The sequence below is a fragment of the Perca fluviatilis genome, chromosome 18, assembly GCF_010015445.1.
Source record: "Perca fluviatilis chromosome 18, GENO_Pfluv_1.0, whole genome shotgun sequence".
In the NCBI taxonomy this organism is placed as follows: domain Eukaryota; kingdom Metazoa; phylum Chordata; class Actinopteri; order Perciformes; family Percidae; genus Perca; species Perca fluviatilis.
In genome coordinates, this window is record NC_053129.1 from 26,184,248 (window position 1) to 26,207,437 (window position 23,190).

The following is a 23,190-nucleotide window of genomic DNA, read 5'->3' on the forward strand; positions in this document are numbered from 1 at the left end:
GTGCCGCCAGAAATTCCGCCAGATATCCCTCTTTTTAGGCCGGATGTCCGTTACCTTCCGCTTTCTTTTTGTTGGCACTCTAAACTCCGGTGGATTTCTGAGGACTATGGTTAACTGCTCCTCAGATCTCTGCAGGGTAAATCCAGACAGCTAGCTAGACTATCTGTCCAATCTGAGTTTTCTGTTGCACGACTAAAACAACTTTTAAATGTACACATGTTCCACTAAAACAAGTTCCTTTAAGGTTCTTTAGCAGTGGCACCGTGGCTCCGTCCGGCCATGACGATTGTGATTGGTAAAAAGAAATGCCAATAAACCAGAGCATGTTTTTCTCCCATCCCGGATTGCTGTGTGGACTAGCCCTCCTAACCCTCCTCCGCAGCGCTGTGAAGGAAGGTCTGGCAATGCAAGACTAAGTCAAATATTAAAATAAAAAAAGAGTTTATTGTTAAATATTATTAATCGTATTTAACATAAAAAAATTAGCGTTAATGGAAATGTGACTGTTACCTGAACAGTTGTGCTGACCAGGTCTCTTCTCCTCTCCAGCAGTGAGGTGGTCCGTTCCCAGGCCTCCTGTACAGCCTGGAGCTCTGACTGCAGTCGGCTCTGACACTCAGAGTCTGTCATGGTTTCACATAAATATCTGCCAGCCTGCAGCGTCCGGGTGTACACGGGGGAGTGTAGACCCAGAGCGTCTTTAACACACTTGGAAAGATGTTAAGATTTTAACAAATTAATATACTACGCTTGGCACACAATTGCACAACAACAAAAGTAAGATTTTTGTTCATTAATGTAGGAAGATGTCTGTACACTCTCATTGTCACCCATACACACTAACCTGGTAATCATCCACGTAGCTTCGTAGCTGATGCAGCGTACACAGAGCAGGTCCAGCTGGAGGCAGCAAAGAGTCAACATCCCTCAACAGCTTCCACAATACTTTCAAGCCATGTCGGTAGACTCTCAACTGGCTCACTTGTTCCTTTGTCAAGGACCTGCGCTGGCTAGCCACAGCCACAGAGTTAAGCCAGCTCTCCCTCATGCAGGTTACTTGTTCCATGAGTTCAGATCTGTAAAGAAGCAACACAAAGGTTGCTTTATTATATTTTGGAGAAAAACAATGGTACCTGCTGTAAACTGTTGACATCTGTTGGCAAATCTGTTGACATCCATCCAAAAATGTGCAATGAGCTCAATATAAAATGTGGAAATGATTGGAATTATTCAGTTATCTATATAAGGATATGTAGAATTAAGCATAATACACTTTCCTTGCAACATAAAACAAAACAAAAAATTACAAGTAAAAATTACAAGTGGGTCTGTCATTGTCCATTCACAGGCAACTGCTAAATCAACACAAAATCAGCAGGATTTTAAGACTGCCTTAAAGCTTTAAGTAGCAATCCCAGCAAGAGCAAGAGCAGAAACTTTCCTTTAGCTCCTAAAAGATTTACGACTTTTTAAGCTTCCCGAAGACTGTAAAAAAATGATTTAAGGAAGCTTTGGGGATTTAAACATCTAAATGTCCCAGGGTAAAAAAACATAGGGCACATTTTCAGTTTACTGAGGGCCGCCTCAAGAACAAAATTGAGACAAACTGTGTCTGTCTAACCAAGTTATGACGCACATTGCAGTTCATGCCTCACATCTCACTAAACATTCGACTCTTCTTCAGTGTGAAAGACTCTGCTTTAGAATTAAAGAGGATGCTTGGATTTATTTATGGGGAAACAAAAGAAATTCTGACCAACCTTTACAGATTCTGTGTCAACTTTCCTTTAGCTCATAAAAGATGTAAGAGCTTTTTAAGCTTTCCAAAGACTGTAAAAAATGATTTAAGGAATCGTTGGGGAATTAAACATCTAAATGTCCCAAGGTAAGAAAACAGCTGCACACACTGCATTTGTTGTGTGTCCTACCTAGTACATGTTTTGCCTTACTGCACCTATAAACTATCTTTAAGTCTTATCTCCCCCTTTTTAACAGAATTTTTCCTTTCAAACAACTGTCATGGTGACATCTTTGTTGTCACTGCCCTATTGATTAGTTGCTGAACGTCAAAAGGGTGGGTCTTGTCTAGTTATGAGCCTGTAAGAAGCAGACATACCTTGAACCTTGCTGACAAATAGAGTTAGATAAGCAGGAAGAAACCAACAGTGACAATAAAATATGGCATCTTTAATGTGCGCTCATAAACTATTACTAACTTAGAGTTATGGGTGCCATTTTGGTGCCAATATGGTACAAACCGAGGAGTGTGCTAAACTGCTAAATGCTTCAATCCTCTGTGAATTTTTTTAACTTCATTCTTGTCCTGAAAGGAGACATAGATGAAGGGGAGAACCAGGGGGAACTAGGGCTTAAAAGGAGGGAGATGAGCCGATGCTGTACATGCAGTACTTTGGACTCTGGAACTAAAAGCTCATTAAGCGCATTACACGTCTACGATTTTTCCATCACTTACCTTTTCTCTCCTGTTTCTGTTTCCATGGACTTGACTGCATGGCAGAGAAGACCCTGCAGAAGCTGGTGTCCAATCATTATTTCAACCTCAAGCCTCTGTGGTAGAGAGAGAGACATCAACAGGAGAGTTCGTAGGTCAAATCTCTATTTAAAATGTATCTGACTCATTATTGTGACACGTTGGGCAAAAAAAGCAAGAGGTTTTAAATTAAACCATTTGTAGAGTAATTAAAATAACATTCACTATTTAAAACAAATGGCACTTAAGCTTCCTAATGTTCTGCCATAATCACAGCGTTTATGCTGGTGAGGTCATTAATTCAGCTGCCTTAATTACCAAAGACTTCTTTGTAACATGCTTGTCATCTAGCAACACGTGGACAGAATACAGATGAACGGCTTATCTAGAGTTTAGTCATATCTGCAGATGCAGGGGAGGGAAAGCCTTTAACAACAACAATACATAACAAATAATGTAACACTAGTTTTCCTCTAAAAAGTTAGAATAGCTGGGAGAGTAAGCTTTGATTTTATAGGTCTTATATTGTGAAAAGTGAGATTTTCAGTTCTTTTTTAAGTAGTTTAAATACTGTGAAAATATGAAAAAACGCTCAATCCACATAAATGCAAACAGCTCATATTTAGAAACTGTGCCTTTAAATGAGCTGCCAGGAATTCTGTACAATTGTGATGTCACTACTACTATATATTGCATGTATAGGTAGAAGGTGCTGCTACAGTGCTGTAGTACAATACAGTACAGGTTTATTCAGACAGAAAGTACGAGGGAAAAAAATGATTTGGTGTTTCTACTAGAACATGTTTACATGCTTTAATGTAAAAAAAAAAAATAACACAAGTATAACCTGTCATTTGGACTTGAGTTTGAATTTGTCATTTCTGCTAAGATGCAAAAAAACTTGAAGCACCTTAAATTCCTTAATTCCCAGATAACTTTAGTCCTAAAGCCGTTCAGACACTGGTCCCAGTTGTTCAGATACCAGTCTAATCAATGTCCCTGAAATGACAGAAATGCAGAGAATCTGAAAAGTGTATTGTACCTGATGGACAGTCAGCATCTCTTGGAGGCTGGAGAAACTTTGAGGTTTTTTACACATCGATTCCTCCTCAAGATTCTTCTGGATAGACGACAGGTTCTTACACTTCTCCTGGAAGTTCTGGGAGCGCTGACGCTCAGCCTGCAGCGCTCTGGGGGGAAAAGGACACGATAAAAGACAATTGCCTACAACCAGAAGCTTCAAAATGGACACATCAACTGTATTCCATCAGAAAATTAAATTAGTCTTTAAAGCCTTGCACATCTTGTAAAACAACAGATAATGTTGTGAATTTCTGCACAAGGCCAGAATAACTGCAATGATTTTAAAGGCTCCCACACAGAAATATACAGCTCTTTTTTTTTCAGCTAAATGTTTTGTGAACTTTCAAACAGCAACAATGAGAACATACACAAGCCAATTGCACACTTTATGGATTTTTATTTGTGCATCATTTTGATCTGAACTTTCTCACCTGTTCACGTCAGATGTACGAGTCAGGCTTTCAACCCACTGCCTGCTGAGCATGTGCAGTCTCTCCGTCTCATGGTTTTTAAGGGTCAAATAACCACTAATCTCACTTACGTCAACCAGTAATTGAAACAGATCATTGGTTTCCAGGAGAACCAGCTGCCCATCCAAGAAAAAAACAAAAAACAAACATAGAGCACATTTTCAGTTTACTGAGGGCCGCCTGAAAAATTAAACTGAGACAAACTGTGTCTGTCTAACCAAGTTAGAACATTGCAGGTCATGCCTCACGTCTCACTAAACATTCAACTCTTCTTCACAGTGTGAAATACTCTGCTTTAGAATTAAAGAGGATGCCTGGGAGTAATATACAAGAAAGATCATTTATGGGAAACAAAAGGAATTCTGACCAACCTTCACAGATTCTGTGTCAATCAAGCTGGTCTTAAGTTTATGTTGTGTGCTCTGTGTGTGATTTTCAAGAGCCAGTAGTCCAGTTTGAAATAGGTTCTGTTGCTCCAAACTCTCCTGAACACAAAGAGAAATGTGATAATGTGAAATGTGATAATGTTAATAACGTTAAATATATATATATATATATATATATATATATATATATATATATATATATATATATATATATATATATATATATATATATATATATATATAAAAAAAACTGTATATTTTTGTGAAGAATCAAAAACAAGTTGGACACAATCATGAAGTGGAACGACATTTATTGGATATTTCAAACCTTTTTAACAAATTAAAAACTGAAAAATTGGGTGCAAAATTATTCAGCCCCCTTATTGTTTAATACTTTAGGCATTGCTGCGATTACAGCTGTAACTCGCTTGGGGTATGTCCTCAGTTTTGCACATAGAGAGAACGAAATTTTTGCCCATTCCTCCTTGCATAACAGCTCGAGCGTCAGTGAGGTTGGATGGAGAGCGTTTGTGAACAGCAGTTTTCAGTTCTTTCCACAGATTCTCAATTGGATTCAGGTCTGGACTTTGACTTGGCTATTCTAACACCTGGATATGTTTATTTGTGAACCATTCCATTGTAGATTTTGCTTTATGTTTTGGATCATTGTCTTCTTGGAAGACAAATCTCCGTCCCAGTCTCAGGTCTTTTGCAGACTCCATCAGGTTTTCTTCCAGAATGGTCCTGTATTTGGCTCCATCCATCTTCCCATCAATTTTAACCATCTTCCCTGTCCCTGCTGAAGAAAAGCAGGCCCAAACCATGATGCTGCCACCACCATGTTTGACAGTGGGGATGGTGTGTTCAGGGTGATGAGCTGTGTTGCTTTTACGCCAAACATAACGTTTTGAATTGTTGCCAAAAAGTTCGATTTTGGTTTCATCTGACCAGAGCACCTTCTTCCACATGTTTGGTGTGTCTCCCAGGTGGCTTGTGGCAAACTTTAAACGACACTTTTTATGGATATCTTTAAGAAATGGCTTTCTTCTTGCCACTCTTCCATAAAGGCCAGATTTGTGCAGTATACGTCTGATTGTTGTCCTATGGACAGAGTCTCCCACCTCAGCTGTAGATCTCTGCAGTTCATCCAGAGTGATCATGGGCCTCTTGGCTGCATCTCTGATCAGTCTTCTCCTTGTATGAGCTGAAAGTTTAGAGGGACGGCCGGGTCTTCGTAGATTTGCAGTGGTCTGATACTCCTTCCATTTCAATATTATCGCTTGCCAGTGTGCCCTTGGGATGTTTAAAGCTTGGGAAATCTTTTTGTATCCAAATCCGGCTTTAAACTTCTCCCCAACAGTATCTCGGACCTGCCTGGTGTGTTCCTTGTTCTTCATGATGCTCTCTGCGCTTTAAACGGACCTCTGAGACTATCACAGAGCAGGTGCATTTATACGGAGACTTGATTACACACAGCTGGATTCTATTTATCATCATTAGTCATTTAGGTCAACATTGGATCATTCAGAGATCCTCACTGAACTTCTGGAGAGAGTTTGCTGCACTGAAAGTAAGGGGGCTGAATAATTTTGCGGCCCAATTTTTCAGTTTTTATTTGTTAAAAAAGTTTGAAATATCCAATGAATTTCGTTCCACTTCATAATTGTGTCCCACTTGTTGTTGATTCTTCACAAAAATATTACAGTTTTATATCTTTATGTTTGAGGCCTGCAATGTGGCAAAAGGTCGAAAAGTTCAAGGGGCGAATACTTTCGCAAAGGCACTGTATATATATATATATATATATATATATATATATATATATATATATATATATATATATATATTTCTGCAATTGCTGTAAAATGAAGGTGATGTTTTGACTAATTTCCTCACCTGAAGACTTTTCTTTTTCCCTGACACTGCCCGGCTCAGCAGCAGGACATCACGTGACAGCAGTCTGGTATCTGATTGGATTAAATTTGTGGCCAATGATTCTAGCCGTCCAGTGAGAGGCTTGGAAGCTGCGAGCACATCTCCCACACAGCTTTGCAAATCCTCAGCAGCGTCCTGCATCTTCTGGTGTTAAGAGCGTGAGAGTGTTATAATCACTGTATTTAATTGGTTTGTATTAATAAGTATTTCCTGCTTTCCATCAACTTTCCAATTGTTTTCATCGATGTACCTTAAAGAACTTAAGATCACAACATCATAGCTGCTTTTTTTCCTCTTAAAAAATGGAAATCTTGTTTTCCACAAATGGTTCTGACGCAAGTATTTCAAAATACACCTTTTAGTGAATTTGTGGAGTGGGGTCAAAATGAAAAAAATAAAGATTTTTCCATTTCTATCCCACTTCAAAAATTCCCTTTTTGTGCAAAACAACACGTAATGCAGCCATAGGTACATGCTGTCCATTTCTTTTCAAAAATTGGAGGCCAGTAATTTGGGAAACGAGTGAATAAAAAAAAAATAATGGCATTACTGTATGAAAAACAAGCAGTCTAATAACCATGTTATCAAACCGGTTCTGTCTGTTCTGTGACCTTTAAAAATGCCAGAAATTAGTTTCAAATACTTAAGATGAAACAAATGTTTAGGAGCTCTAAATAAATGTAGAAAGATGTGATCATCAGTGATTCTGCATTATTAAACAAATCTGAAATGCTAAATGTCAAGATTAACTTTAATGTTAGTTGCTTAAGTTTGATATATGTTGATATTTTTTTAACAAACAAAACAAAAGTTATGTCAACTTAAAACAGCTTTTCAAAAGCTTTGATCAAAAAGTGTGTTAGTTAGTTTTTTAGTAAAAACTTGTAATCACAAATTGTTACTGTAAAATGTCCCACTCAGTACATATTGTCACACAATTCTGTCCTTAACAACAAAGTTTCGTATGTATGTTATGTGTTCATTTCAATAAATTGTTATCAACAGCCGACTCATACATTGAAATTGGCCTTGAAAATAAAAAAAAGTCAGGTTTTTATCTTTTCCACATTGCAAGAATGCACAGTAGCATTAAATCACCGATGAGGCAGCCAATCAATTGTAATCAACAATCACTGGACTTTGGTGGAAACACTTACACTAGACTGCACATTCAAACTCACCTCCACTGAGCGAACCATGGCCTGTGTCTCCTGCTGAGGTGAAGATGTCGACAGCTCCTCCCACTGATGCCACAGAGTTTGCAGCTGAAGGGAGCAGCGATCAGACAGGTGAGCGTACTCCTGCCATAGGGAAAGTGTCTCTCCAGTCTTCATGTGCTCATCCTTCAGCTCCTGCACCACGTCCTTCCACCTGAACACAATACATTATTACTCTATAGTCTATAGCCACGACATTCCACTTCCGGGATTGCTCCGTTCCTGCTGGAAATTCCGCCAGATGTACCTCTTTTCGGCTGAATGTCTGTTTCCTTAAGCTTTCTTTGTGATGGAATTATAAACTCCGGTGGATTTATGAGGACTATGGTTAACTGCTCCTCAGATCTCTGCAGGGTAAATCCAGACAGCCAACTAGGCTATCTGTCCAATCGGAGTTTTCTGTTGAATGACTAAAAAAAACTTTTGAACATGCACATGTTCCACCAAAACAAGTTCCCTCCCGGGGCTATTTTGACGATTGTAAATGGTTTAAAGAAATGCAAATAAACCAGAGCAGATTTTTCTCCCATCACGGAATGCTGTGTGGACTAGCCAGACCCTATCACGCAGCGCTGTGGAGGAAGGTCTGGCAAAGCGAGACTTATTACTCTATAACTCTATAATGTTTGTGTGCATACAGTGTGACTACAATTGTCTTTTTGAGCTGTACATGACACCAGTGATGAGCCTTTTTTGTCTTCTTCAAATTTGAATATCGCTGATTCTGTTTTGGTAATTTCAGGCCACTGACCGTTTGTATTCTCCTTTCATTTGATCATCCAGCGCCTGTGCTGTTCCATGATGAAGACTCTGTACAAGGCGTTGATAGAATTTGTCCATGGACGCCCAAAGCTCCTCCTCTTTTCCGGCCTTCTCCTGGAGTTGCTGTGCACATAAAAAAAACAACACCTTTTATATTTTCACTTCAGAGGTGCATTTACTTCCCCAAAAGCTAAGTACAATGACTGGCAAGTACTGACGGCTTGACAGCCTTGAACGCCGACACCTTCACTGAATCTGTCTGTAAAGCCTACATATGCACATGTGTACAGGTTTTGATGGTCAGTGCTTCTGCTCACCTGGAGGAAGTCCATGTGTCCTTCTGCCTGCTTCAGTGAGAACAGAGGCTGATGCAGCAGAGCACAGCGCACCCTGGTGGTGTGCAGAGAAACCTCCCTCAGATCTCTCTCAAAACAACTCCACTCCTCCACAGTCCGCTGTAGAGCTGGTCTCAGAGCTTCCATCTGCAAATTACCACAAAGAAGGACAGGATGAGGTTTGGTGTTTTTGATGCAGCATCTCTGACAGTTGGGAGGATTTACTTAATATTTTTTAGGACCACGTTCTTTGTTTCAAAGAAATATAGCACTTTACTCTTACTTTGCTTAAATATAAAAGACGTTCAGGTAGATCACTGGTTCTGGTTCTTTACTTTTTATGCCAATTTTTATTGCAATAAAAACGTGCGTTATGCTAAAATTATAGGTAACTCGTATTATCAGAAGTTTGAGGACTCCACTTGACTAAGATGAGTTGGTTAGGAGTTAGTCAGGATTAGTGGTTTGTACTTGGCATGGAGAGCCAGCCACAAATTTGGTGTAAATTTTACCAAACAAGCTGCAAGACATTTTACCAAACAAGCTGAAAGACATGGACACAAATTAAGTCTTTTTCAAATAATACTGGACAGTTACTGCTATATAATATAGTTTTCCTTAAAGCAACACTTCAGTGTTGGCTGGAAAACCAAAAAATAAGCTAAAAGACACTAAAATGCTGTGTAGATTATCATTTTCAGCTAACCCTTGCACATTATTCATTTGAGCCATTTTTCATATTAAAATACTGATTAGTGAAGCTTTAATGATATGTTAAATAAATGTGTGTATAAAAGCTATACAAGCATGGGGCAACATATCTTGTCATTTCCATGAGTCAAGTGGATGGTTTTCGATTTTCAAAATTTTCAAAATTTGTTTATCAGAAAATGCATCATAAATATCTTGGTAAATAACTTTAATTAATTAATTTAACGTTCTTCTGGCTCTAATTTATCCATGTCTCTGATTGCAATAGAAGATTTATCTTTACCTCTTTACTAAGATCCACACAAGCATGACACACACTCTCCGTCCGGCCAGAGAAGGAGATATCACAAGGGTGAGCCTCTTCCTTTTCAACATACACTCGTGTTGCTTTCAACTCCTGCAAAGCTGCAGCCACCTCCTTCACTCTGCCCACAACAGCCTGGAAGAAAAACAGGGGCAGCCTCAAGATTAGAGGACAGCAGCAGTAGAGACAGTTCAAACATGCGCCTGCTTACATCCTGTTACTGTACCTCCCACTCCAGCAGAGCCCTATGAGCCAGAGTTTGACTGCTGGGCTGGTTCCACTGATTCAGCTGCTTTTTCTGCTGTTGTATCCAGCCGTGAAGACGCTGTAACCGCCTCTCTCTGTCTGCACAAGTGTGATGCATCTGTTCAGCTTCACGAGTCTGAGAAGGCAAACCAAATTGAGGCTGATTTATGCGTAAAAATAAAAATCTTAATAAAAAAATGTTATGTTTATTTTAAGTTACTTTGGAGAGTCACACAGTACAAGCTTTTTCCATTGCTGTTGGCATTTGAGTTATGTTTGTGGCTTGACTAATGGGTTCCAGTGATTATATAAACGATTAGCTGATATTTGTGCTGATAGAACATATTTGATATTTTCAATTCTTTGACTTGGTTGTATGCAAATACAATACCAGACCAGAAAAATAAATAAGGTTACAGTTGCATCATTCAAATTAAGATTCTATAGGTTGTGGCATTTTAATGTAATAATATTGCTAGCTGAAGAAAACATACCTGGCTCTCCAGCTCTCTCTGAAGGTGCAGCCACTGCAGCCTGTGAGCGCCGAGTTTCTCTGCAAACATTGTGCGTTCGGAGCGGAGAGGCTGTACGTCCACTCCCGCCACCTGAGGCCCAGACTGGCACAAGAAATCGAGAAGGAGCTGCCCATTGACCATGCTTGCCTTTAACTCCTGATGCAGAACATTACAGTACATGAAAAGAAATCAATACAAACACTCATACAGTATAAAAAACAGGTGGTTTTCTTGCATATTTGATTACTATGATAAATGAGTTTGCATCATCCTCCTTTATTATTTTATAAAAAGGTACCCTTTACTTTGCTACTGAATTTTATTTTAATTTAAGGTGTCCAGAAACATATTTCCAGTGTAATATACGTATTTCATACATTTCCTTATTGTTCTTAAGCACTCTAAATCATTAGTAGTGCCTTTATTGCATTATACATATTTCCTTTGTCCTTTATTTTTGTCTTTCAAAGTAAATATTTATTTTAAAACAAATGCAGTGCAAAATTTAACTAGTCAATCTCAAAGAAAATAAAGAACATATTGTAAAAATCAAGCTTTCATTTATGTTTGGTTGTGCAGAAGAGGGTTGATTTATCCTGTTGACTTAACTTAAGGAGTAATGTTAAAACACAGTATCTTTTAAGGATGAACAAATGTGAAATTGTAAGATACCGAATGTTAATTTCTCTAAATTTAGTAGATGGGCAACATTTAAAAAGCCCTGACATTGACACAACCATTCATTAATACCACTCAGGAAAGAGATTCACAGAAAAAAAAGTCTAAAGCGGGCAGTGGATGTAGGACTACCTGGTAGTGCTGCAGGATGGCAGTGATCTGATCAGCATCTTTGGCCTCGAGGACTGTTTCTTTCTCCTGGTTCAGCCGAGCCTCCAGCTTCTTCAGCCAGTCCTCCAGGTCAGACAGCAGCTTCACCGGTGGCCATGCTGCCAGCAGCCGCTAACAGACACCAGGCAACAGAAAGGAAGAGGGATTTCAACTTTACATGAAAACTTGAACTTTTTTTATTATTTCATTCATCCAGCTAGGTAGTCATACAGTAATTTCAATGTGACCTTTTGTGCCTGTCCAACTCATTTAATCTTTCTTTGGTAGTTAAGATATTTTCATCCTTTCATCCTGAATGGCTTTTACTTCATATTCCACGAGCTCGGTCTGAACTTGGAAAAACTGCTTTTAGTTTTAGTGCACCCGGCTCCTGGAACAAATTACAGCACTTTCTTAAAATCAACTCAATTGTGCCTCTTGGACAATTTAGAAATCTGTTTTCAAACCTGCAAACTTCTACTTGTAAAAGCTTTACATAATTGTATTTTCTTTTGCATCCCTGTTATCCTAATTTATTTGTCAAATCATTTTCCAATTCAGAATGTTTTTTTGTCTTTCTTATGATTGTACTTTCTGTGTTGTTGTTCTGTTTTTGTCTTTTTAATCTGACTCGATGACGTTGAAAATGAGCCCCTCAATGATCTCTTGAGGATAAATAAAGGTTGAATGAATGAATCCTCTCCGGGGGTGATTGCTAAAAGTAAAAATGAACCTTTCTAAAGGCAAACCTGGCAGGACTGGCATACTAATTATTATGATGTAGAATGTCTGGTTCCATTCACTGGTGATAAATGGTGAGGAAGAAATAAAAGTGTCCTTCACCCCCTTTTTTTGTCCTCCCAAATGTTCTGTCCTCAATCAGCCCAAAACAGATTTAAACAGGGTTTACACTCCCCTTCACTACAGGGGATTTATCAACGCCTCATTATTTTTGAAAACCAACAGAACCTCAATGGAATTTAGAGCAGTACAATTTAATGAAAAATAGTAATGATAAAAGGACATTTGATGCAATAAAGGTTGGAGATCATGCTGAACATTGCATCATTTATTTCAGGTAATTATTCCACAGTGGAACTATTCATCTCACAGTCACCGTGTATTTAGTTTTTTCTCAGCAAAGGTGAAAGCTCTTTGTCTATACTGTACCTGTTGCAGCAGGTCTTGTATCTTAGACAGGTCAGAGGTCAGCTGGCTCCAGTTGCCGTCCAGCTGGGCGAGCTGAGCTCTCAGCCCGGGACAATCAGCTTCCCTCAGGTGGAGCAGCCGAGCAGCTTCCCTGGAAACAGACGCCCTCTGCACTGACATGGCTTCAATCTCCATGGAGAAGTCCTGGGGGATGGGAACATAACCGGTGGTTGCAGAAAACATGTCTAGCATGTGTAAATGATGCATTCTAAACTGCTGACTGGGTTTTAATTTCAGCATCAACCCCCGTGCATCCTTAACTACAGCCAGCAGCTGGTAAAGTCCATAATAAATGTCTCCACATATCTCTATTTTAAACATTAAGATTCTGAACTGTTACTAATATCAGTGCTGACAGTGTGTACAGTATTGTAAACAAATCACCAAAAGTTCTGAAGAAACTTGAAAAAAGTTGTTTTTCCTGGGTGAAAAGGCCATAGTTGACAATTCTCTGTTAATGATATATAAATGTGCTGCGTAGACAGGAAAGGCTTACCAGCAGCTTGATCAAATTGTTGTGAATAGACTCCTCGTTCAGGTCAGTGGTGTCAGCCAGGTTTGACCAAGTCTTCTGGTGTTTGTTGGCACCAACCAGCCATTCACTGACCGAGGCAAAATCTGTCTGGAATCTATAGGGAGGATGAGAAAAAGAGATATCTCATCCAGTGGGGCAGAACATGACTGCTCCTTAACAAAGAGTGAATAGAGGGCTTAGGCATGGGTCCAATACTGCTAAACAAGACTGTAGATGTGTTCTTCTTTTTTTTGTGATGTCATGGACAAACGCTAGATATAAATAATTAATTCCCCACGTTTGTTTTTCAGGTGGCACATTTCGCGTCCGTGTTTCACTCAAATTTATAGTGTCAAACAGTTGCATAGTGGAATAGTGTCAAACTGTTGCATTAAGCCTGTAGATATGTGCACGTAGAGATGTCAAACTGTGATGGATTTGAGCTTAAGCTTGCTGCTTCTCCAAACGGACCTCACTGCTACACAATTTTACTCAAAATGCTACCAAAGCTTCTCATTTTCACTGCAGAAAAAAGTTCAAAAACCAAGGAAAAGTTGTGAAAGCAAATATAAACCCAGATTATTGAGATTTTAATTCTCACCATATCTCTCTTTTTGGCAAAATATACTTTTAGGACATGAAATAAAAAAGAAAAAAACAATGACAATCACACACAAAAAATTGACTTGTATATTTTAACATGCATACAAATAAATACAAAACTCAGCATCTTCACATTGCAAACATCAAACGAAACAATATTTCTACTCAGTATCTAAGAATAAAATCACTGACGTGGTGGTTCCACTGCTCAGGCAATAATTAAAACTGCCTGGTCTACACTGATAGATAATAACGTCTTCTACTGTTGAGATGCCAATAATATGGTCTTTATTTCCCACATGAATTGGAAGTTGGTATTTTAGAACCTGTCCCACCTGGCCCGGCTGTCCTGGAGATCTCTGCAGCGTTGAATCTCCTGCTCAGTCCACCTGTAGGCGCTCTGCCATCGCAGCTCCAGAGCGCCACCTGCGTGACTGACTTTGGCAGCAAACTCTGGCTCTGTCTGCAGCCTCTTCCCCTGATCCAGGAGAAGTCCTAAAGCAACTCTGCTCTCATCCAGCTGGACCAAAGTTTGCTAAGAGAAAAGGAGAACCAAGCGTGCGTATTATGCTGAGTTTACATCAAACTCCGGGAGATTCTTTTGACAAGCCAATTCCGCACTAACATTTGAAGAGACAGTATGACTTTTGAGACTTTTATTAGTACAATTTAGTTTAGTTTGTTTAGTTTAATTTAGTTTAGGTACATTAACATTCATTTGTTAACATTAGTAAATGTGTCCCTTAAAATCTAAAGAAAGTGTAGGTGCTCTTTTTTAGGGTGTTTCACACAAATGTTCAAAATAAGCTCATCATAGCTGACGGAGAGACATCAACACAAAAAGAGGCAAATGCAACATGTTGACTTTTAAATAAGTGTGACAATCGATTTTTTATATATAGGGGGGGGGGTTTTTTTTTTTTTTTTTTTTTTCCTCTCTCGCCCTCCCTTCACCTTCCCATGGAATTACATTTATCTATATATACAGTAGTTCATGCATGTTCTCTAGAAGCAGTTTGAAGCATGCAGGGAAATGTAGGCGAGACAACAAACACATTCAATGTTTGTGAGCAATGTGACAGTGTTTTTACCTGGAATGCATCTTGTCGGTGCTGTGCTAACCCCTCGTCGTCTCCCTCTGGTTCCCCGCTGCTGATGAAGGCTTCGAGATCATCCAGCAGCCTCCCAAGTCGACCGCAATTATACTCCCACCGGGTCCACTCCTGCAACGGGGTCCAACCACAAACCCACGCATCCATTTTAAAAAACACCAAAATACAAGAGATTTCCCACAAGAACATTCACATTTGTTTATGTATGAATTCATATCGCCCTCAGCAAATGTGCACTACAAACCTGGATCCTCCTTTGAGAAGCCACTTCCTGTTCCACAGCCTGTTGCTGCAAAGTTTTGGCTCTGACTTCCAGCTGTACCCGCTCATCCTCCTGGCACTTGAGTGCTTCTGGCTCACGTTGGAACAGGTGCTGCACGAAAGCTAACTGAGACTGGAGGACCCGCAGGAGCTTCTGGATCACCAAGAGACCAGATTTATGTGAAGTGAAGTAATTGCACAGTTAGCCTTTTATGAATAAAGGAAGGGAGGTGAAAACAGACACTGACTGAGGTCTAAATAACGTTACGTGAAGTCAAATCATCATCAAGAGGCTTCTACACACTCTCGGAAAAGTGGCTTGTTTAAATCAAGTCTTTGCCTGCCTGTAGAAGAACTTGCTGACAGCACAGTGCGATACCTTGTGTCTGCAGAGAATGGCTTGAAGTTGGCTGTGGTTGTGAATGTGGCTCATCTGCCCCTCTGTTATGCATTCTTCACCCAGTTCCAGGAGGCGAGTTATCCCCTGAAGCAAGGACCGGGAAGCTTGCTGTAGCTTGGTGTTTTCCCCTGGACTCTCCCTCAGATGTCGGCCCAGCACACACTGCTGAGAGATACAGGAAAAGCACAAAGTTTAAGGAAAATACTATTAACTTTTGAAATACACATCCTGCACCACTCTTACTTTGATATTAGTCTGTATTAGGATTGGTCTACTGCTGGTTTCTTCTTCTGCTAAGGGTGTAGTCAAAGCTATATTTTACTGGCTCTTATAAGATAAGTTTGTTTTCTATTTTCTTAGGAAGACTGAAATATTGGCCATTAATTATATATTAATATATAATATATATTATAATTCGATACGTTTTTTATTCAAATTCCTCTTTCTCCATGTGTCATTAAAAGCAGAAATCATAATGTAGCAGTTGTGGTCTTTCATTGTTTTTTTTTATATCCGCTCTTTGATAGCAGATCTTAAATTCAGCCTTTCTTTTAATGTAAATATTGTTGTTATGAGAGTTATGGTATGAGTTTTTTTTAAGATAATTTTTTTGGGGCTTTTCCCTTAATTTGAAAGTGGATAGATATGAAATGGGGAGAGAGATGGGGGATGACACGCAGCAAAGGGCCGCAGGTCGGAGTTGAACCCTGCGCCGCTGCAGGACTCAGCCAACATGGGGCGCACGCTCTTACTGCGTGAGCTAGAGGCCACCCCATTTTTATGAGAGTTAATTAGAATGTTTTAGACATGCACTGTATTTACCGGGCATGTTATACTAGTGTGCATATATACAAATTCAAATGTGCACAAACAAAACACACAAAAAGCTACAAAGCACTGGTTACCTCCAAACTAGGAGCATCCTTTATGCCGGGGAACATCTCATTTTGTCCCAGTTCAAACTCGTCCAAAATACACAGCTGGTTGGAGGAGAGTTCCTATGTGACAAAAAGTACTGTGTGTTGCTTCAGAACAGTGATGGGTGCATTTTTTTTACCAAAGCAAAAGCACCAATGCAACAAGTAAAAAGTCTGACATTCAAAATTTTACTTACTGTTAAACTAAATGTTATCACCTAAATGTAATAAGTATCAAAAATAAAAGTAGTCATGTGTGCAGCAGAATTGCTTTATTATCAGATTATCATTGCTGATGCACTGAGTTGTAAGAAACATTTTTAATGCTGTAGCTGGTTGAGGTAATGCTAATTTGAATGACTTTATATGCCGTTAGGTTGTTTAATCAGACAATATATGCATTATAATACATTAAAAATAAATGGCATCAAAATGCTTGCATTGCCATTTAGAAAAACAATTGTAGATTTATAAAATGTATACAGCTATTTAGCGTAAAAATAATAAATCCCATCCAAAGTCATAAAAGCCAAATTTCAGCCCACAAACATTTTTAATGGTAATTATTGCTGTGATATAATAATCATTAAATATATCAAACTCTGTTACGGATTGGTATTTCAAACCTGATGTTGGTATGTGTGTCCCAGATGTTCAATCAGCTGGTTGTGGGAAGAGGTGAAGACCAGCTGGACCGTGTGTAGACAATCCTGAAGTGAGGTTAAACAGTGGAGAGCTTCTGGTTTTTCTCTCACAAGTGCAGGTTTGTTCTCTGACTCCACTTTACTCAACAGCTCAGCCAGAGTCACCAGCTCAGTCGATACACACTACGCAGGAATTTAGTCAGAAAAACACAAGTTGTGCGTTTAGAAGGTGGGCTATTTTTTTTCTTCTTTTTAAACAATAGACTTTCATAATACAGAACCACCAAAATGTGCAGTTATGTTGGGTATAACATTGTGTGCTTTAGTGCTGTAGCATTATGGTCTGTCACCTCCTGCTGTAGCAGCCTCAGTTGTGGGTCATCTTCACCAGGAGTCAACAAAAGGTCAGTCAAAGTATCCAGACAGAGGAGGACCTTCCGTACTGCCTCGTACAACTCCTCATTTACACCTGGAGAGTTCACCTGGGAAATAACCAAACGCATCACTATCACTCAACGCAATGTTTTACTTAAATGATGAGTATGTAAAACTACTAATGTAAAACTGATACGATTTAACAAAGTCGATGTTCTAATTATGGGTTGCTGTTTAGGTCAAGTATAAGAAAATACATCCATATAGCTTTACATGTTTGCACTTTGTAAAGCTAAAGATTTATGGGACCAATTTATAATAAAAAAGTGCATTAATTAAAATAGTCAACAATCTCAGCATCTGCCAACAAGTCCTTTTGATTAGATTGAACCTGTGGTACTTGTACACACTATTTGTCTCAGCATGGTGATGGACTGATGTGTCCGCTGGAGAACAGCTGAAGCAGATCCGGTCGATATCGGCTCCCTTTCTGGGTCCTAAACAAAAACAGCAATTAGTAGTTAAAGTTTCAAAGAGAGAAGGGAAAAAAGGATGCATGGATGGAATAATTGGACAGAGAGCATGGAGTTAAAACTACTGCTGCGCTCATTCTTTTCCTATCAGGACAAACACATTTTCGCTTGTAATTTCTTTGACATGAGGACCATAATTTTTCTTCAATTACAACCAATAATATTTCAAAATGTTCAAGGTTTTGCTATTTATTGCTCTCATTATACTATATACAACTAGGAATTTTAGAATTCTTAAAGTGAAAGGAGTGTCCGCACAGAGGACAAAATCCTCTCCTCCTCCTTTATTACAGTTCCAGCTTTCTAAAGATTTAGATTCTGTTGCCCTGGAAACCGATGCGATGGTGAAGTTGGTAGCCTAGCATCCACTTCTGCCACTATGGTCCCATCTCACCCAACATCCGCATCATGTAACCTCCAATGCTCAACTTTTAAAAAGAAAAATGAAATCAACTTGTCTTAACTTTAGTTTACTTGAGTAACTCCGGTTCTCAGAGGAGCATGAGTGAGACTTCCCCTACCTTTTCATGAGTTCCTCCATCCTCTGAGCTGATTTGATGCTCCTCCTTAACTTTTTTCAAAGTGGTCAGTTTTTGAGAGATCTGGGTATAAAGTCGACTCCACCTCAGCTGCTCCTTGTCATCTTCCTCATGACCAGCCAAGCTAGGGACCAAAAGGAACACACAGTATGCCTGAGTCTATGGTCTGCTGTGTGAGTTGTAAAACTTACAGTCATCTATTCCTGTGACTGGCACTTTTTTTTACCTCATCGGCTCTTCAGATGACTCCTGGGCTTGTTGGGATTCTTCCACCAAACCACTATGACTGGTGCCGACTTTCCTTTGCTCCTTTAACACATTAAGAGTATCCTGGACAATGAAGAGAAACAAGGGAAAATACAAACAAACAAATATATTCATTGCGATTTCTGTTGTGTATTATTTGAACTATATTCAGGGTTTTAATGAGTCAACAATCAACCTTTCACCATTCTCTTCATTCAAAGATAGACGTCACTGACTGGTTAATATTCTACTTTTTTTTTAAAGTTGAAAAGTAAAAAAAAGTGGGAAATTTATTTTAAAGAACGTCTCTTTTCTTACTCAGACACTTACCAGATCTTGATTGGGAGCTGAGGACGAAGACAGCTGTTCATCCCCTTCCTCTATACACTCATCAGATCCTCTTGTGCCAATGAATGGAGTTCTAGGTCTTGCAGGAATCAGTTTTGTGTCTTCCACTGCAGTTGCTCCAGGAAGGGACTTTGCAAGAGGGTCGGTTAAAAGGGTTTCATGTTTTGGTGATCCATGTTGACTGAGTGTGACAGCAGCAGTGAACTCATCTTTAGCTGCTGGAATGGCTGCAGTGATGAGTGGCTCAGCTGTCACACTTTGAGGACTAAATGCTTTGCCAACTTTGGAATCCATCTTTATTAATCCAGACTCTTTTCTATCAAGCCCAGGCTTCATGGATGAAAACCCAGGTTCAGCACCTTTTGAGCTCGTCTCCACTTCAGAGGAAAACTGACCAAGCATACTCTTCAGCGCCTGAAAAACAATCAAGATTAAAGCTTTAGTGCGTAACTTTTTGATATCAATAAACGTCCGTTACATTCAAGCCGTTGCCAAATGAGCTGCTACAAAGCTAATGAAGACTATCAGCTCCACACAAGTCTCTCTGTATCTCTCAGTATGGCTATGTTCAGAAGATTGTGGCATCCGGTGACTTCCGCGCGCAGAAGCTCGAGTAAAAATAATGACTTCTGAAGAGTCCATCATGTTTTTTTAATCCTCCGTGTCCTCCTTGGTTACAGGCAACTGTGTGGAGGAGGGGTTCGGGGGGCGCGTTCGCGATCACGTAAGGCTTGTATCATGTGGACGCGCCAACAGTTTTGTTGTCATTTCTTAGAATTCCTCATGGGGGCGACAGAAACTACGCACTATAGCTTTAATTAAGAATTGACTGAAAATGACAAGTCTCTGTAATAGTCAGGGAAAAAAGACAAGGGCAGACGCATCTTTGAATTAAAATAATCTGTCATAATTTGTTATAATCATCGTTACTGCCATAATAATTTATCTGAATAATTGTGTACTTTAACCATGAGGAAATAAATACAATAATAAGAAATGGATTTTTAAAAACCCAAACATTTAAATTGAAGGATTCAAAACAAATGTGATGAATGCCCAAAGTGCTCATCAAATCAAACAAATCTCTGAAGTCAAAAATGTTATTTACCTTCATTTCTGATAGTGGCTTAACTTCTGTAACATCCTCACGTTGCACATCTGAAGCGTTGAGTGTTTCCTCTGGGTCCTAACACATGAATCGTATTAATATACAAATGCAAATGGAATCCGTGTGTGTGTGTGTGTGTGTGTGTGTGTGTGTGTGTGTGTGTGTGTGTGTGTGTGTGTGTGTGTGTGTGTGTGTGTGTGTGTGTGTGTGTGTGTGTGTGTGTGTCTGAAAGGACAGGTTTCTGAGGAGGAACATATTTCAAGCAGCTGCTTCTGACAGAGTGGATTCATCCAGTGTCAGGACTGTGCCTGCCTGACACAGCTTCATATAAACATGCAAAAATCCTCCACACCACAGGAAAGAGAAGCAACAATTGAGTGGAAAATTACAAAGTGAATCAAATGTAAATAGGTGGAAAAATACAAGAGGAAGGAGCCCAAGAAATTTTTTAGTTTCATTCCAAAACACACTGAATAAATATAGTGTGTATCTTCGAAATCCTTTACCACGTCTTAAATGTATTTATTTGTGAGGATTTTGATAGGTCAAATTCAGTGACACAGATTTTTTTTTTTTTTTAGGATTATTTTTGGGCTTTCCCATCTTTTTCCCACCCTAATTTGTCACAGGACAGCTAGGTGAGAAAGGGGAGAGAGAGATGGTGGAAGACATGCAGGAAATTTGTCACAGGTCGGATTCGAACCCCATACCTCTGCGTTGAGGCATAAACCTCTCAGTATATGTGCGCCTGCTCTACCACTGAACCAACCCGGCCACAAATTCAGTGACACTGTCTTTTTTATTTTATTTTTTATTTCTTTATTTAAAAAGGGACAGTGCACATTAATCAACATGAGTACAATGTCCAACATGTAAATGTGCCAGATTTAGCCATACAGGCTAATTTTCATCTGTAGTCCCTACGTGTTGAGTGTGACATTTTGGAATGAAACCCAGAATAAAAGCGGTACCCAGAAACATGCTCTCCTGAGCTGTAATTATATTACAGATTTACCTCTGGCATACTGCTTGTTAGTGTGTCAGAGGACGAAGAGTGACAACTCTCGTTTTCCTCATCCTCCTCTTCTTCTGAATGAGAGACCTCAAAAGCTTCCTGCTTTTAGTGATAATGGTGAATGATACAATCAAAACTGTGATTTAAAGGAAATGAAACAAAAATTGTATTTCTAATGACTACACGTCCCTCAATGATATTAAATACCTTTCCTTATTGTAATGTTTAAGCAATATCGGTGTTGCTTTTCAGGATACATACTACCATGACTCCATTTGCACTCATCCACTCATGTGTGCGCTATTTACCATCTTTCATCTTTTCATTTTATGTGGAAGCTGATTTTAAGTACTTCTTATGAAGCAATTTCATTGCTTAAAACAATACGGTATAACAAAAAAGGCTTGACTAATGGAATCTAATGGAGAAATGTATGTTAAGTTACAAAACACACATTTCATTGAAAGGATTGTTACAGTTTTGGGGAAGATTTATACCAAACAAATAAATAAATGACTTAACCAGGAAACAACTTTTTTTTAATTGCTATCTGCTTTGTTTTAAAGTTATCTGAACGTGATTTCACAGCCATCCAAAAGCTGTGCTACTGTAACTAAGATAAACTGAGTCCAGATGATTGTTCTGTATGGCATGCAAAACAGACAATATGCAGTTTGCCACTCATTGGGACACAGTGGGACAATAATAGAATAATTGCCCAAAAAAACAAACAATAAAGGATTTAGTTGAGTCTGCCTCACTGCTCAGTAGAATGGACGTTGCATGCTTTAGGGAGACAGGACTGAACCAGGCAGGTCCAACCGATTCCAGATTACAGAGGGAATACATTATAGTCACCAATCCTGACTTCCATTAAGAATTCACCAATTTTACTTGATGTTCCTTATTCAAAGTACACCTTTTAAAATTCGGCAACCAGTAGGAATCCTGGACAAATTTCCCAGAACAGTTGGGGAAGTGGTGGACTGCGGCAAATCAGCAAAAAATGATTAAAGAGGAAACGCTTAATTGGTTTAATTAGAAGTTAATTCCAACATTCAAACATCACACTGTTATTGTTTTAGCTGGTGTGTGATGATGAATTCTACCTTATTATGATCGTGATTATTATTACCTGGACTAGGCATCTATCTAGCAGCTGCATTTCTTCAGGAGTATCAAAGACTGCGGTCATGCCAAGATCCTTACAGGTTTCGTCCTCCTCCCTAATCTTGTTCTATGTTGGTCAAAGAAACAAGAGAAACAGAGAGAGAATGTGACAAGTGACAATAGCGGATGAAAAACATACCAGATCAACACAATGGTTCCATTAACACAAAGATACAGAACAACCTTGAGTGTGTTTTGGAAAGAAACATTGCATAACGATACACGCTTTAGCTAAAGTTCCATGTTGCTAACAAGAAACATCCTTTATTTATGTCATGTAATATGTCATTGTATGCATTCATGAAATTAGAGATGCACTGATAGACCGGCCGGTGACCGGAATTGGCAGGTTTTCACGTGCTCGGCCGTGACCGGAGACCGGCAGGTCAGTCTGACATATGCCGATTTCATGCTGGTCGACGCTACAATTAACTGCCAACATAACTTATACGAGTTACAGTTCTCAAGGACGCACACATGCACACATGGACGCGACAGCACAGTCTCTCTTTCTCCTTTCTCTCAACTTTTCCGCCCATGTGGCGTGCAAACCCGCTCGCGGTGTGAATTGCGTGTCCGCGCTATTCTCGCACATGTAGGGAACCTCGTGAATTAACCTGCAACATGTCAGCTGTTTGGAAATTCTTCAGCGTGTGTGCAGAAGATAACAAGTTTGCAATATGCAACACTGGCAAGGAGAAAGTAGGACAAAATCAATTTTTTTCTTTTTTGGGATATTGGATGTGAAAAGAAGGAAATGGTTCTAACATTGCACTTTAGATGTGTGTGAATTTCCCACACCAGGAGTAATTTATATAGTTCTATTTTATAGTGATCCATTATCTGTTCAAAAAATGTTCTATGTTCTGTGCAAAATGTTCTATTAAAGAAAAGATAGAAAATAAATATTTGT

At 39.2% G+C, this 23,190-nt stretch overlaps 1 protein-coding gene across 1 annotated transcript in view; it reads right to left on the reverse strand.

The window, feature by feature from the left end:
* Positions 1-23,190, reverse strand: part of LOC120547278 (nesprin-2) — a 96,201-nt gene that overhangs the window by 25,002 nt on the left and 48,009 nt on the right. Inside the window, exons 64-93 of the mRNA XM_039782809.1 lie at positions 22,243-22,344; positions 21,108-21,209; positions 20,093-20,170; positions 18,967-19,398; positions 18,617-18,720; positions 18,373-18,514; positions 17,729-17,815; positions 17,294-17,425; positions 16,926-17,126; positions 16,288-16,380; positions 15,362-15,547; positions 14,966-15,136; positions 14,701-14,832; positions 13,945-14,144; positions 12,989-13,121; positions 12,454-12,636; positions 11,266-11,415; positions 10,435-10,611; positions 9,921-10,076; positions 9,674-9,829; positions 8,662-8,826; positions 8,334-8,467; positions 7,547-7,736; positions 6,327-6,509; positions 4,416-4,529; positions 4,006-4,160; positions 3,534-3,681; positions 2,474-2,568; positions 845-1,076; positions 511-708 (exon numbers count right to left, since the gene is read on the reverse strand). Of these exons, the coding sequence (XP_039638743.1) occupies positions 511-708; positions 845-1,076; positions 2,474-2,568; positions 3,534-3,681; positions 4,006-4,160; positions 4,416-4,529; positions 6,327-6,509; positions 7,547-7,736; positions 8,334-8,467; positions 8,662-8,826; positions 9,674-9,829; positions 9,921-10,076; positions 10,435-10,611; positions 11,266-11,415; positions 12,454-12,636; positions 12,989-13,121; positions 13,945-14,144; positions 14,701-14,832; positions 14,966-15,136; positions 15,362-15,547; positions 16,288-16,380; positions 16,926-17,126; positions 17,294-17,425; positions 17,729-17,815; positions 18,373-18,514; positions 18,617-18,720; positions 18,967-19,398; positions 20,093-20,170; positions 21,108-21,209; positions 22,243-22,344 (4,731 nt within the window). The remainder of the gene's footprint in view (positions 1-510; positions 709-844; positions 1,077-2,473; positions 2,569-3,533; positions 3,682-4,005; positions 4,161-4,415; positions 4,530-6,326; positions 6,510-7,546; positions 7,737-8,333; positions 8,468-8,661; positions 8,827-9,673; positions 9,830-9,920; positions 10,077-10,434; positions 10,612-11,265; positions 11,416-12,453; positions 12,637-12,988; positions 13,122-13,944; positions 14,145-14,700; positions 14,833-14,965; positions 15,137-15,361; positions 15,548-16,287; positions 16,381-16,925; positions 17,127-17,293; positions 17,426-17,728; positions 17,816-18,372; positions 18,515-18,616; positions 18,721-18,966; positions 19,399-20,092; positions 20,171-21,107; positions 21,210-22,242; positions 22,345-23,190) is intronic.